Source organism: Trachurus japonicus, chromosome 5 (genome assembly GCF_045865225.1).
Source record: "Trachurus japonicus isolate A0001 chromosome 5, Traja_1.0".
In the NCBI taxonomy this organism is placed as follows: domain Eukaryota; kingdom Metazoa; phylum Chordata; class Actinopteri; order Carangiformes; family Carangidae; genus Trachurus; species Trachurus japonicus.
The window spans coordinates 1,187,602-1,204,329 of record NC_140911.1 but is presented as its reverse complement, the minus strand read 5'-3'; the positions used below and the strand labels follow the sequence as shown (position 1 = coordinate 1,204,329).

General features: G+C 43.3%; 1 protein-coding gene across 1 annotated transcript in view; it reads right to left on the bottom strand.

The window, feature by feature from the left end:
• srgap3 (SLIT-ROBO Rho GTPase activating protein 3) overlaps window positions 1–16,728 on the bottom strand; it is an 89,479-nt gene that overhangs the window by 47,636 nt on the left and 25,115 nt on the right. Inside the window, exons 2-3 of the mRNA XM_085775518.1 lie at window positions 11,661–11,856; window positions 1,888–2,050 (exon numbers count right to left, since the gene is read on the bottom strand). Coding sequence (XP_085631644.1) covers window positions 1,888–2,050; window positions 11,661–11,856 — 359 coding nt within the window. The remainder of the gene's footprint in view (window positions 1–1,887; window positions 2,051–11,660; window positions 11,857–16,728) is intronic.

The window sequence follows — 16,728 nt, the reverse complement described above, 5'->3', positions numbered from 1 at the left end:
TAGAAATAGTAGGCTATCTATATGTGTCGACTAGACGCCATGTTGGACCTGGAGCTTCTGCTCTTAAAAAACTAATCATCATAATAAAGACAGTTTATCCCTAATGTACCTTTAAAGGGACAACCAGGAGTTTTGTTAAAGCGAAGTGTTTTCTCACTACATTTATGAGCCTCCGCACCGTGAAATTCTTTGACCGGCGCAAGACAGACTCATGTTTTCATTCATCAAGAATTAAAGTCAGTCAGTTGGAAGACGATCACATACCGTCGTAGTTCCCACCATAAACGGAGATTCGGCGGCGTTATTCTCATGACTCGCCACGAAACCGAAAGTAAAGAAACGCTGGTCGGCTCGCCCAGCATTTCCACCACCACTAATAATAACAAAATAACCATAGAGACAAAACCATAGATTTATCTAAAATGGACCATTAACAAGTGGTAACGTAGATTCATCCACATTAATATCAGACTTTTTTATAACCAAATAGAAACTCCTCGTTGTCCCTTTAACCGTCGACCATCCACAGCTCCTCCATTCATCTCAGCTGCAGGTTTCTAATTCACTCCAGGACGTTGTGTTAAAAAAAAGAAAAGAACCTGAGGCACCAAACTCAAAAAAGGTGGAGCGAGTGTTTCTGTCTGTTCAGCTCTGGCACCGTTTCACACACAGACACACACACACACACACACAGACGAGTGCAGCTCACCTACAGGAAGGCCTGCGAGGTGAAAACTGGATCGTGGTGTTTGGATTAGACTCAGTCTGAGCTCTGAAGCTGCAGCAGAACCTCTTTCCTCTGTCGCTCCTCATGAAAACTGAACCTCTGGCTCATTCTCTCATTCTGACTTCACTCAACTGAACTTTGAGTCGTCTCAGTTTCGTATAAAAACGTTCAACCTTGTAGCAACGACTTAGTCCCCTCTCAGTGTTTATTGTTACAGGGATCAAGGTTTAGTAGAAGCTAAAAATCCTTAATTAGCCAAGACATGTAGCATGACATGACTTTAGGAAATCATGAAATTATAATATTTTTCAACATGATTGTTAGTTTTTCCCTAAACAGTTGTTAACTATCATTTTCTTTATATAAAGGTGTTGAGAGGTTGAGCTGACGATGTGATGATCTCACAATAAAAACTATGTAAGAAAAGATGTTTAACACTTTCTACACTTGAGTGATGTTGGACTGAACCATTATTTTTAAATCGGGGGAATTGGTTTGTTGCTACAGGGTTGAACAATATAATAAAATATTGCTATTTCATGAATAATTGATATATTTGGTAACCCTTTAACTAACAGGCCACTAATTACGTGATAATGTCAAGAACTAGCCTAGAAATAACAGTCAGTTTCATAGTAATGTCATGTTTTTCACAAAGGAAAAAGATTACACGTGCTTTTCTTGTTTTGATTTTTTTGGGAAAGGCCAGAATTTTTCTCCACCAAGTCCTTGCAATCGTTATTTCTTGGCTTATTATTGGCTTATTACTTGGCTCGTTATTTCTGGACATTACTATGAAATTGACCGTTATTTCTAGACGTTATGATGCAATGTATTGTTATTTCTTGGCTCTTTCTGAACATTATCACCTAATTAGCGGCCTGTAAATTAAAGAGTTACCATGGTTGGTCTTTTTTTTTCAAAGATTTCTATTGTTTTTTGTGTTTTATAAACCAAAGACACGTGGTTCCATCAAGTTATGGCTTTAAAATGCAAAGAAAAATGTCACTTTATTTGTAAATCTTTGAGGTAAACCCGGGGACACACAAAGTGCACTGCAGAGCACCGGTCCACCAGCGAGGTGTAGAGATACGAGGTGTCTGTGTCGTCGTGTGACCGTGACGAGCAGCAGAGGACAGACAGACCACCGACTCACTGACCTTCTTGAACAGACGGATCACGTCCTCTCCGATCTGGGCCAAACGCACAATCACATTGTTGGTGTAGAGGTCGCTGAGCGTGGCGTGGTCGCGGCTCTCGCGTCTCGTCTGGTTCAGCACCAGATACCAACAGTTCACCGACGACAGCAGGTGCTGGTCCTTCCTGGAGAAAGAGAACAAACACAGGTTCAGATACAGGTTACAGCTCGTCTCTATCATCAACGCTTCAGAAGCTGTGTAATGTTTAGTAAAACACTCGTCTTTAGAGGGTTAAAACAGAAACGTTCTAGTTAAAGCCATTTTTCTCACTTTTCAGTTTTTTGGTCAAAAATGCCCATAACTTTTGATCTTTGAAAAAAACATTTCTCTTTTCACGTGCTTATAGCTGAGAACTTAAAACTTTATCTATTTTATTTAATTTTTACTTTTATTTGCTCTTGCTTTTAACTCTGTTTTAGTGTTTTGTTTGTTTTTATTCTGTCTTGTGCTTCTTTTTTTTAATGTTTTGTCTTTATGTAAAGCACATTGAGTTGCCTTGGTATGAAATGCGCTATATAAATAAAGATGCCTTGCCTTGCCTGAGAGGGATATCTCAGTTATTCAAACAGCTTTGAATAGCTGTTATGGAAATATCAAAAAATGAAAATGTCAAAATCCCACCATGTGAAGGGTTTTCCCAGGCCACATTCTGTGTCTGTGCATAAACTACTGTATAAACAGTTTCCTTGTCTGTAACAACATCTCTGTCCCATCTGAGCTTTCTCCTGGTTTTCCCTGTTAAAAGGGTTTTCCATGGAGTTTTTCCTCAGTGGATGTGAGGGTCTAAGGACAGAGGATGTTGTTATGATGGGATGTAAAGCCCTTTGAGACAAACTGGTGGTAAAAACGGGCTATACAGATAAAATTGCCTTGCTTGCCACCACACATAGGCTATATCAATATCAGTATGTATGTGACTTTTCAGTTTTTTGGTCATAATAGATTAAAATGCCCATAACTTTTGATCTGAGAGGGATATCTCAGTTATTCAAACAGTTATGAATGGCTGAAAACCTCCAGTTTATGGAAATATCAAAAAATGAAAATGTCAAAATCCCACCATGTGAAGGGTTTTCCCAGGCCACCACACATAGGCTATATCAATATCAGTATGAGTGACTCTCTCTCCATCCCTCTGGTGTAAAACACTGGTGACCATCAGGATGCTGAGAGTCTGAACGCTGCAGAATCAGTTCAAAGTGTCTCTGCCCCGAAGGCACACACACACACACACACACACACACACACACACACACCCCTCAGACCCTCGTCTGGGTCCGATCTGGAGCATTAATCAATCAACCGACCCCACAGAGGAGACAAAGAGAGAGGGACGGGGGGGTGAATGGGTGATGGGGTGAGGGGTGAGGGGGTGATGAGGGGGTGAGAGTGTGGGGGGGTGAGAGTGTGGGGGAGGGGAGGGGATTGTGTTTCAGTGCAGCAGCAGCATCAAAGAGGCTGGATCATGTTAATCACAGCTAATGAAGCTGAAGGAGGAAACCTCCTCTTGTTGTTCAGGCTGTAACAACATGAAAATCTTCACTATCGTGACCAAATCATCACAGTTATGATATGATATAACCGCAATATTCTTAAAGGGATAGTTCAACATTTTGTCAAACTGGCCCATTGCCATAATCCCTGCACATTCACCACGCTTATGAGATAATAACAGACAGAGTTGTTTTAGAGGGAAATACAGAGACTGTTGATGAAAAACTGTCCCTGAAGGCAACACGCATCAGTGGTTTTGCATGAATTTCCCTCTAAAACAACTGGTAACGTTCTGTTATTATGTCATAGCCAGACATGAATTAAGGTTTTTCCTGATATTAACTCCTAATTATGGCTTATTCATTGTAAATTAGGCTAATGCATTGTCGTTTCTGAATAATGATGTGAATAACCAGTGGGTTATTGGGGCCTTGTCAGGGGCAGTAGCACAAGAACAGTCATTCTTCCTTTATCACTCTGAATTAGTAGAATTATAAGGTGTTAATACGTGCTTAATACTACTTATATGCATATTAATAAGCACCTAGTTAGTTAGTTCCCTAATGTGTTACCGATTATTTTATCATTTTTACACAGAAATTGCTCCTGTGTAAGAAATTTTTACCAAGATTAACCATAATTCTTCCATCCCTACTAGTCTGTATCTGTCTGAGTGATGGACTGGGCCTGGTGTCCTGAGGGGCGGGGGGTGGGTCCATTAATAGTTAATTACAGGGTGATTTGGAGCAGCTGAGTAAATCCAGGCATCAATCAGAGTCATAGTCATTAACTGGATATTAATTTACTGTATCACACTGAGGTCTAGATGTAGGTCTTCCTAACAATAGCTGGTCCGATGTGGACCGGGTCTCCTTCCCTCCTCTGGACCGACCCAGTTCCTCTGTTCTGCTTCACTGACCTTCCTGTCTGAGCTCTGAGAGAATAACTCTCCTGTCTGTGGTGAAGAGGCTTCGGTCTAATCCTGTAAAGTGGTCAGAGATGCTCCATCACGTCTCTCTCTTTCTACCTTTTCATCCTCATCAAACTGTTGACGGAGCGCCGGAGGAAAATCCAGCTCTCAGCTGCTGATTTAAAGGACTTAAGGAGCAGCAGGTCTTTAATGTGCTGATAAATGTGCTGCTTAACTCTCCTCTCCTTTAACGTCAGGAAGTATTTCACTTGACTGGAGCAGCAGGTTATTTACCGTCTACAACATAAGCTGCTGCACTTCTTAATGTTCATGAAGCTCCAACCACAGCAGCGACTCTGTGGCTGTGCTAGTGACGGTTAGCTACGGTTAGCTTGGGTTAGCTCATCTACCTGAAGTCTGCAACCGAACTAAAGTTTGCAATCCGCCATGGAATGACAAAAGTTTATTAAACCAAATAGATTACAGAGATTAAAACTGAAGTATAAGATCTATGGTGGATAAGGGCGCTGCCATAGATCCAGACCACAAAACTAGAAGTCACAACTGGAAGTCGGTCTTCAGTAGCCTACGGATCTGGACGGAGCACTGAATACGTTTTTTTTTTTTCCTTTATTGAAAATGACTCATTTACAACAGTGGTTATCAAACTATTTTACATCAAGGATCCTAAATTGACACAAATTAGACCACGGACCCCCGATGGACAACATTTGGAAGCAAACACCAGAAATACCTACACCAATATTTGTTCTGAGACTGAAGAACATTACTTTTTTAGTAAATGTAGGCTATAGCCTACGTTCAAATTAGGGCCACTGGTGTGAATTTGTGGAAATATTGCAGAGAAAATTCAGGAAAAAAGTGGTACAATTTCTCCCAAAACGTTTGAACATTTTTAGAAAAAAGTGGTAAAAATCTCCAAAAAAGACAAAAGTTTTTCACAAATTCTAGAAAAAAGTGATAAGATTTCTAAAAACTTTTATTTAAAATTAAAAAAAAAAAAAAAAAATTACGGGACTTCCAGTTTAGACTGGATCTATATGGCAGCGCCCGTGTCCGCCATCTTTCCTGCAGGCGGTCGCTCTCCAGCTCATTGGCTGAGCTCCTGCTGTGATTCACAATGGAGATGCTAACATGTTTAAACCAGTATAATGTTCTTCCTGGTTGTAAGTTGCTATGATAGATCTGTGCTAGCATGCTAACATTATTTGCTGACTGGTCAATAGTTTCTGAACATAAAACAAATAACAGGAGAATGTTTTAACTGGATGATGAATCAGCAGCTTTATGGCATTTAGGAAATGAATTCCTGGATTCATATTTCATGTTTCATATTTGATAAAAAAGTCAATAAAACACCAACAGCAGGCTAACGTAGCTGTAGCTACAGTAGCAACAGAGGCTAACGTGGAAGCTACAGTAGGCTAGCTGTGGACACATTTCTGTGGATGAGGGAACCAAACCAACAGCTCAGGTGTTTTCACTTCAACTACAGATTTATATTTAGATTTATATAGCCTACATATTAAATATGTGAGGATCATAGTTTAAGGTTAGTTCAGATTCTTCACGTTGAACGTTACAGCATCAGAGTGTGTGTCTTTGCTGCCGTCCTCATTTCACAGGAATTAGGAGCAGAGTTGGTAATTAGCCTTTGTCCTGGCTGCTGCTCTGGGACAGACAGGACTAAAAGTAGCTGCTCATCATCACTGAGACCTGAACCAGAGGACCGACTCACTGCAGAGCAGAGCTACGTCTCCTCTGGTCTCCAGCTGACAGACTGACTGCAGGTCAGCTGATGCAGCAGAGCGCTGGGTATTTATTTATACACAGGAGGAGATCATTAACATGCAGCAGCAGCAGAGGAGCTGAGAGTCTCTGGAGGAGGGAGGAGCTGCTCTCTGGCTTCACATTACATCTGTCTCATCCTGTCTGACTCTCTGTGGCTTCACACTGACACTGAGACTCTGTTGTCCGACTGGATGTGAATGCAGCAGCAGAAAGGAGACGGGACCCAGTGGCTGAGAGACTGAGGAGACAATGATGGAGTGTGTAGCTGGAGAACACTGTGATAAAAACTCTCACCAAGAATAGCTATTTGTCTTATTTCTAGTCAAAACAAATCTCATTCTACTTCAAATAAGACTCATCACATTAAAAAGCAGCTTGTTTTTAGACACTTTTTACTTCTTTCAAGCAGATTTTCACTTGAAATAAGTAGAAAAAATCTGATAGTGGAGCAAGTTTTTCTTTCTTATTACAAACACAAAAAACTTGCTTTCACTGGCAGATTTTTCTACTTATTTCAAGTGAAAATTAGTTTGAAACAAGTGAAAATGATCTAAAAACAAGTTAATTTTTAGGTGATGAGTCTTATTTTAAGTGCAAAGACATTAGTTTTGACTAGAAATGAGACATTTTGACAAGAAATAAGACAAATATTCTTGGAAAGATGTAGAGTTTTTGCAGTGTGAATGCAGCAGCAGAAAGGAGACGGGACCCAGTGACTGAAGAGACAATGATGGAGTGTGTAGCTGGAGAACATTGTGATAATCCTCTGATTCAAGGATACAGTGAAGTGAGGGCGGACCGTCTCCTCCGTACCGTGCACACACACACACACACACACACACACACACACACACACACACACACACACACACACACACACATGCACAGTGCACACACACCATGAACAAGTCAGCGCTGTAGAGAACAGGACTGGGCTTTAGTCGTGGCTGCACTGGATCTGGATGCTGCCACCATCTCATCACACAGAGCCGGGGATGCGTCTGAGCCAGAAGGAAGTGTGTATTTATCAACTCAGGCCTCTAATCCTCCTCTGCTGCTGCTGCTGCTGTTAAAGGATCATTTCCGTTTTTTACAACCTGGACCTTATTTCTATCACAAAATCCGATCATTTCCTCCCCCAGATAACTTTGGTGTCATTACAAGTGGTTGTGATGAAATGAGCTCCAGCCGAGAGGCGCGTATATCCGTATAATGGAGTCTACAGGGTCTAAATAACACATTATCTGCAGAGAAACTCCTTCATTTCACCAATATTTAGTTGTGATAGGCTAGTGCTATTCCCCTCTGAGTCCGGGGTTAGCTGTTATCAACATCCGGGGTCTGTAGGTTGACCTACTGACCTCTGACCTGGATGATGTCATCTCTGAGCTTGTTGCTACCGCTAATGCTATGGTTCGTTTCTGCGTGTTTCTGACTTGTCAGAACAAAATGAGCAGCTGGATGAAGTTCAGCTTCCACAGGCTTCCTCTCCTCAACCTGGACTCACTAAAGCTCCGGCTGGTTGAGATAAAAATGGACCCGAATGCCGAAGCAGAATGATTATTATCAGAATGAGCCGCGCGGCGCTCAGAGATGACATCATCCAGGTCAGAGGTCAGTAGGTCAACCTACAGACCCCGGATGTTGATAACAGCTAACCCCGGACTCAGAGGGGAATAGCACTAGCCTATCAGAACTAAATATTGGTGAAATGAAGGAGTTTCTCTGCAGATAATGTGTTATTTAGAGGCTGCATTGCGCTGCCCCGTGTTCTCGCATAAGGTCCAGGTTGTAAAAAACGGAAATGATCCTTTAATGCTGCTGCTGCTGCTGTTAAAGCTGCTGCTGCTGCTGCTGCTGCTTATCAATGGAGCCGCAGCCAAACAAACTGGTCCAGAAAGACGAGCAGCAACGTGGGCGCACGGCGACAGCTCTGCCCCCGTTCCACAGAGCAGAGCTCCAAGATGCTCCGCTACACATTTACACATCATTTAGCAGCAGCAGCTCATTCTCTCTTCTGGTTTGGTTTGGTTTGGTTTTGGGGCTTTTTCTTTGTGCAGGGACAGACAGACAGACAGACAGACAGACTGCCAACGTTTGATAGCTCACAGCTGCACACAAACAGAGCGACTTCAACCTGCTGCAGCAGCCAATCAGAGCAGAGCAGCAAAGAGACAGAGAGAGGTGATCCTCAGGTCAGAGAGCAGCCACGGTCCAACAGCAATTTAAATAGCATTTAACCTTAAAGGGATAGTTTAACATTTTTGGCAAATTGTCCCATCACCATAACCCCTATAGTCATAGCAGTAGGTTCGTTACCTTTAATTGTCGGTGCAAGCTGTTTTTAGAACGGCGGAGCAGAGCCGTGAGCTGCTCAGAGCTACGCTACGGAGGCTCATTATGGGATTTCTTGGTTTCCCTCATCAAACTCATCAAATACACAATCCAACAACTCCACAACGCTCTGGTGGACAAGTTGTGAGCTGCACATTCACCACGCTATGAGATAATAACACAACGTTACCAGACAGAGTTGTTTTAGAGGGAAATTCAGAGACTGTTGATGAAAAACTGTCCCTCTCTAAAACAACTCTCTTTTGCAACTTGAACATAGGATGCAGTATCTTCTTCATCTTCTAACTGAAGCAGTGCATTCTGGGATGTTTCATACAAACGCAGAAACAGAGAAATGAGCAGACGCAGCTTCAATCCTGAAATGGACTCACACACACACACACACACACACACTTTTCTCATCAGCTCCTCCAAAACCAATCACTTGGTCACACACACAAAGAGATTACTACACACACACACACACACACACACACACACACACACACACACACACACAGACACACACACACACACACACACACACACACACACACACACACACAGCTCTGCAGGCGGCGTCTTATCTCTCCCAGACAGAGGGTTCAGGTTGTTCTCTATCAATACAGGAGCTGCTGCTCTAATGGAGCTACGCTACATCTGTGTGTGTGTGTGTGTGTGTGTGTCTGCATAACACACACACACACACACACACACACACCAGTCCACTCTAATGTGATGTTATAAATCTCATTGATGACGATTCATCCTGAAACAATTGCTTCATAATTAACATCAGTCAGCTGTTTGTGTGTGAGGACATTTTCTCTGGATTCCCGAGATTTGGGAGTCAATTTATTTTTAGTCACGTGATCGGGACGTGACGGGAAAAAATGTAAACGGGAGTCAAAGTGCAACATTCAAAGAAGCACAAGCCGGTAGAGTTTAGATTCTCAGCCCGAGCCCGAACCCGGCCCGGACCGAGCCGAGCCGAGCCGGCCCAGCCTTTGATCAAGCATTTGTGTGTTGATTTTTTTCATGGCTTTATTAGCCCAATGAGGTGGACAGAAAGCTAGGCCATAATCAGCAATATTTCATGTAACTATTTATTTTTCGAAAAGTAAGCCTGTACGTAATGAACGTGTGCCATGTTGCACAAAGTTTAAAAAAAGAAAAAGAAAAAGTCAGGAGAATTAAGTTTGAGCACCTTTGATGTAAAGTGGGAGGTGTGGAGAAGCAGCAGCTGCACGACTGAGGACTCCGATTTAAACAGCCCACGAATTAAAAAAATAATAATAATAAATGTCGGGTTTAAATCGGGCTCATAATTACAGTTAATGTGTCAGGACACAACGTGCACGGGCTCGGGTTGGGCTTGGTTTTTTGGGGCCCGATCTGAGCTCTACAAGCCGGGCAGTTGCTGTGTGAGTTTCATTTGTTGCTCTGCTGTGGCGACCGGGTCACATACGAACTCATTTTACAGCTAAACAATAAACTAAAGTCTGTTTCTGAAAACATCTGAGGAGGGAAATGAACCAGGCACTAACAGAATCTTGATTCATATCTGATCAACGCTGCCTCCTTTGATAGTTTGAGTGGAGTTTTGCGAGACGACCGCGTTGCGTTGGACGGTGAGTGGGCGGAGCTTGATTTTTTCTCTGCTAGTTTCATGCATTTAAAGGGTTAATCCTTATTGTTGTCTATTCAGGTGTGTATCTATGTGTGTGTGTGTGTGTGTGTGTGTTTGATGGACTGTGCAGCAGATTAAACCTCTGTGTCACAGTAGCAGCTCAGTTCAGTGTGAAGCAGCTTCCACTGACACAGCTGGACTCAATTATCCACTCACACCTTCATCCACACACACACACACACACTGAACACACGCACACACACACACACACACACACACACACGCACACACACACACACAGACACGCACACACACACACACTCGACCTCCTCTGGGTGTAAAACATCTTCAGCTCTGTGTGTTGATCTGTTAACAGGAGGTTTCTCTTCTCTTCATGTTGCACTAAATCAAAATGAAATCAAAGTGAAATGAAGCATGACAGCTTGTTTGTGTTGGGCAGGTCTGCACTGTGATTGGACGAGAGGATGAGGCGCTGTGATTGGACGATGGGCTGAGTCTTACAGTCAGACCATGAACAGAGTTTATCAGGAGGAATAAAGGAGGAAGTTGAACTCTAAAGCTGCTGACGTTTCCATTCCTGTGTCGTCAGCTGAACTCACCAGAGAGGAAACATGATGGAGTATCAACATTAAGTATTAAAGGGCCCATATTATGTAAAATCCACTTTCTGCAGGTTTTGTAGTGGTCCTATGTGTTCCCGTGGCCTTTCTATGACGCCTGGAGGTGAAAAACGTCTGTTCACTCCCTTCATTGATTCCTACACTTTTTTGAGATCGTGTCTCCAAACGGGCGAATTGGAAGTGCTGTGCAGCTTGATGTCACGAAGCACCGAACTCCAGTGACTCCACCTCCCGGTACTTCCTTATCCTCCCCTTGGACCAGTCTGGAAAAACGTGAGCTCTGCCCGCTGACACTTTTCCGTAACAGCGACAGTCGCTGGAATGATACCGCTTCTCATCAGCGCAGCGGTCCGACTCCTCATCACGGACTGAGAGACATCTGAAGGAGGAAGTCTCCTCTCCCGGAGCAAAACCACCTCAATATTCTCTGGTAACTTCTCATCAGTCGCACCGTGCACAGTTCCTGCAACTTTCTGATGGTAGTAGGAGTCCATGTAGGCTATCTCTTTCTGTCACAGTAAAAAAGGAACATTTACATTTTTTCAGACAAGATGAGAGTCTCAGAAACTCGGAAATCAATGCCCGGCCCCTGTTGTCAACACTGGCACATGTACCTGTAGTGAAAACCACACCCTCTCCCCGTGACAGCCAGGTGTGGAGTGGACGTGGTTTACACATCTTATTTGCATTTCAAGGTGCAGACACAGAAACGGCTCGTTCTCTGCAGAGCTCTGGAGAGCCACTTTTAGATTACTGAGATGTAGAGCTGCAGATTGATTTGGGGACAATACACCAGGAATACTATATGGTTGGACAACTTAGACCCATGTGAAATGGTTGAAAAACAGCATAATATGGGACCTTTAAGTATAAAGCAGCAGAAACAGCTGCAGAGAAGGAGACTTGGACTCACTTGAACTGCTGGTGTTCTCTGGAGCTGCGGATCTTGGAGGAGAACCTCTCGGCCAGCTTCTCCAGACTGCGGGAATATTCCAGCTCGATCTCGGCTTTGCGGCGGAAGAACTCCTGCAGGTCCTGGAGCAGCTGGATACGAGACTCGGACTGCTGCTCCAAGCACTTGAACTGCTCCACCAGCTGGTTACGGATCTCTGTGCAACACAACAACAACAACACAACAACACAACCATGAGTCAGCGGGTCACACACATCGTGCTGAGTCACGGTTTCTGAGCTGAAGACAGAAACATTATATACAGATGACATCACACTATACGGCAATCGTGATTGGTTGTAGGTTTGAAGAAAAAGAAGGGTTTTTACAGACGAACAATGTTCAATAAAGTTCGAAAAAAAAGTAGAGAGATGCATAAGAAACTTTCAAACTTTCCAAGCTACACTGCAAAAACTCTAAATCTTACCAAGAATATTTGTCTTGTTTCTAGTCAAAATGTCATTTCTAGTCAAAACACCCGGATCACCGCTGAGTGTGTGTCTGTGTGTGTGTGCGTGCAGTTCAGGATCATGGAAACTGTCCGTCTTCTGTTTAATTTGTGAGCTAATTATCAATATATCCAACTGGACCACTGACATCCTATAATAAACAGTTGAAGTGATCATGGTAGTTCCTGCTCATTAACAAGCAGCAGATCCCCTATTGGCTCCTCTCAGGATGGACACTTTTTCTCTTTCATTTCTCGACAAGTGAGAGAACCACAAAGTGCATCACTGCGTGATGATTTTTGTCTCCCTCTCCGAAATGTGGAACACAAAATAAAAACGCATGCGAATAAAACGAAACGGACTCAACGTGCAAAGACCTTTAAGGTGGAAATCCTAAAGAGTTCCTCTTTAACACAGATGATCTGTGGTGATGAAGACAGACACACTGGACTGACAGTGTGACCTCTCATCTGCACTACATCAGACTGTTTAATGAGAAGCTAACCCCCCACCCCCCCTGAACCTGATGCTGGTCTCTGAGGATCCACCTCAGAAACCTGAGTCCTCTGCAGAGCTGTGATCAGCAGCAGGAACACAAACAGCTTCATTCAGCAGAACAAACAAACGCTCCACAGGACGGAGGAGCTAGGAAACCTCCAGTCATCTAATGAGCACAGCTGATTGGAAATCAAACTGTTCCTAATCAATCAGAGGCTTTGTCCGGTAACACTTTACTTGAATAGGTATTCATCAGACTGACATAACAGCTGTCATAAACATCAATGAATACTTCTGACAGCTGTGGTTAAGTGTCATTCGGTAAGTTATGTCACTTTTGATGCAAAGTTGACATTGTTTGAGATGTCCTTGTTATGACAACTTGACATCATTTTTAAAGTTTGTCCATTAGGTCTGCTATGACAGTTTAAATTGTCTTTATGTCAAGTTGTCAGAACAAAAACATCTCAAACAATGTCAACTTTGCATCAAAAGTGACATAACTTACTGAATGACACTTAACCACAGCTGTCATAAGTATTCATTGATGGTTATGACAGCTGTTATGTCAATCTGATGAACATGTATTCAAGTAAAGTGTTACCCTTTGTCCTCACATTAAAACACAAACTATTTCCTCCGCCAATGTATCCACCAGAAGTGAAGATGAAATGTTTGTGGTTTCTCTCCTCTCAGCTTGAAGGACTTTGTGCACAACAACAGGACAGAGAGAGAGAGACCGTCAGTGAAGAGTTCCCAGAGCAACGACTCAGAGGATGTATTTGTTCAGTTGGTTGGAGCTTTTCCTCCTGACAGGTCTGTTCTGCTTTCTGTCTGTGTTTGTTTTCTGAACTGGAAACGCAGCAGCGAGGAGAAAACGAGCTTCCTGTGTGTCGTAACACTGATCTGTTGCAACACCAGTTCAGAATAAAGATGCAGAAATATATGTATAACCACTCTCTCTGTGTCTCTCTGTCTCTGTGTGATGTCGTGCCACTCGGCCTCAGAGCGGCTCTCTGTGGTCAACCACCATCCTCCTCCTCTTCATCCTCTTCATCCTCTTCATCCTCTGAGCTCTGATTGTGGTTTCAGTCAGAGAGAGAAACCACTTCATCTGTCCTGTCAGTTCCATGTTTACAGACGTGTTCCCCCTTTACAGACGTGTTCCCCGTGAAAGGGACAACGAGGAGTTTTGTTAAAGTGAAGTGTTTCCACACTACATTTATGAGCCTCCGCACCGTGAAATTCTTTGACCGGCGCAAGACAGACTCATGTTTTCATTCATCAAGAATTAAAGTCAGAGGTTGGAAGACGATCACATACCGTCGTAGTTCCCACCATAAACGGAGATTCGGCGGCGTTATTCTCATGACTCGCCACGAAACCGAAAGTAAAGAAACGCTGGTCGGCTCGCCCAGCATTTCCACCACCACTAATAATAACAAAATAACCATAGAGACAAAACCATAGATTTATCTAAAATGGACCATTAACAAGTGGTAACGGAGATTCATCCACATTAATATCAGACTCTTTTATTGTCGCGGAATTTTTCGTTCTGCTGATGGAGAAACTCCTCATTGTCCCTTTAACAAACGTGTTCCCCCTTTACAGACGTAGATAGATAGATAGATAGATAGATAGATAGATAGATAGATAGATAGATAGATAAATAGATAGATAGATAGATAGATAGATAGATAGATAGATAGATAGATAGATAGATAGATAGATAGATAGATAGATAGATAGATAGATAGATAGATAGATAGATAGATAGATAGATAGATAGATAGATAGATAGATAGATAGATAGATCTTTATTCATCCCGAAGGAAATTATTCATCCAGGCCGCTCCAGAGGAAAATAAATAGAATACAAAGAGGAAAACATATGATAAAATAACGTGTTCCCCCTTTACAGACGTGTTCAACGTTAACAGACGTGTTCCATGTTTACAGACGTGTTCCATGTTTTCTCTGCTGTGTTCTGTATTCTTGTTAGATATTTTTCCGAGCGGCGCAGCCAGGAGAAAAGCTCTGGGACAAAGTGACAGTGATTTGCATGAGTGACAGAGAGAACGTCTGAAAACACTCCTACTTCACAGACATGGAACTCTGAACCAGCAGCTGCAGCTCTGCATCTGACAGATGATACGGAAAAATAGGTCACACACACACACACACACACACACACACAGACCAAAGTGGTGTGTGCCCTTCCCTCGGAGAAACCCGAGCAATTGGGAGAATTATTCCCTGAGTGTTCGCAGCTCTTTAGAGAGACTTCATTGGCTGTGGTTGATTCAGTGAGGAGACTCAGTTCAGCTGGTTGGTTTAGAATAAAAACCACTGATCACACAGATATTTAGTGTTGTCAAGAATAATCACAAGTTCAAACCACCAACAGATCAAAAGGCTGAAAATCGAATGTTTCATCTCATTCTCCGATGGTTATAATATTTAATGTTGAAGCACAATCCCAAACAAACAGTGCAAGATCAATAAACTTAAAGGGACAACGAGGAGTTTCTATTTGGTTATAAAAAAGTCTCATATTAATGTGGATGAATCTCCGTTACCACTTGTTAATGGCTCCATTTTAGATAAATCTATGGTTTTGTCTCTATGGTTATTTTGTTATTATTAGTGGTGGTGGAAATGCTGGGCGAGCCGACCAGCGTTTCTTTACTTTCGGTTTCGTGGCGAGTCATGAGAATAACGCCGCCGTATGAATCTCCGTTTATGGTGGGAACTACGACGGTATGTGATCGTCTTCCAACCTCTGACTTTAATTCTTGATGAATGAAAACATGAGTCTGTCTTGCACCGGTCAAAGAATTTCACGGTGCGGAGGCTCATAAATGTAGTGTGGAAACACTTCGCTTTAACAAAACTCCTCGTTGTCCCTTTAATTTTCCATATTCTGAGGAGAAATTACACAATTTTTATAAAGTCTTTTAAAGCTGGCTAGTGTGCTGCATAATGTAATATTTTCAGGACAGTTGTTCGGTGCACAGAGCGTCCAGTGTGTTAAAGCTCAAACTCATCTGAAACTGTTGACTTTTAATCTGAGACAGAAGAACAAGAAGGAGAAGAAGCAGCTCCTCTGAGCAGGTGGAATCAGTTTGGGCCAAAAACTCAACACGCTGATTCAAAGTTAAAGCCTTAATGTTGGAGCTCGATGGAGCGTGTGGTTATTATCTGTGGCAGACCCACTGTGTGTTTCTATTTAGAGAGGGAGCCATCTGCTTTTATAAAGGGGAGAGGAGGAGGAGGAGAAGGAGGGGGGGGGTGTCTTCAGACAAAAAGAGGAGTGAGGCTGAAGCAGCTGAAACACGGTCAAACACAAATGAGCCAGAAATTCTCTGTTTGAGGAGGAAATCCTCATTTGAGGTAGAAAACCAGAGTTTTATCTGCTACGTCACTGAGAGGAATGTCAAATACTCTGATGCACTAGAGTCATTAGTAATTAATTATTAAATCTTATTTCCAACATGCACGTGGGTTTCTCCATGACTCCGCCCCCTTTAGGAGACCAGCAGACCGTGACTCCGCCCCCTTTAGGAGACCAACAGACCATGACTCCTCCCCCTTTAGGAGACCAGCAGACCGTGACTCCGCCCCCTTTAGGAGACCATGACTCCGCCCCCTTTAGGAGACCAACAGACCGTGACTCCGCCCCCTTTAGGAGACCAGCAGACCGTGACTCCGCCCCCTTTAGGAGACTAGCAGACCATGACTCCGCCCCCTTTAGGAGACCAGCAGACCGTGACTCCGCCCGCTTTAGGAGACCAGCAGACAGTGACTCCGCCCCCTTTAGGAGACCAGCAGTGAGACCGTGGCTCCGCCCCCTTTAGGAGACCAGCAGACCGTGACTCCGCCCCCTTTAGGAGACCTGCAGTGAGACCGTGGCTCCGCCCCCTTTAGGAGACCAGCAGTGAGACCGTGACTCCGCCCCCTTTAGGAGACCAGCAGACCGTGACTCCGCCCTCTTTAGGAGACCAAGGCAAGGCAATTTTATTAGTATAGCCCGTTTTTACCACCAGTTTGTCTCAAAGGGCTTTACATCCCATCATAAC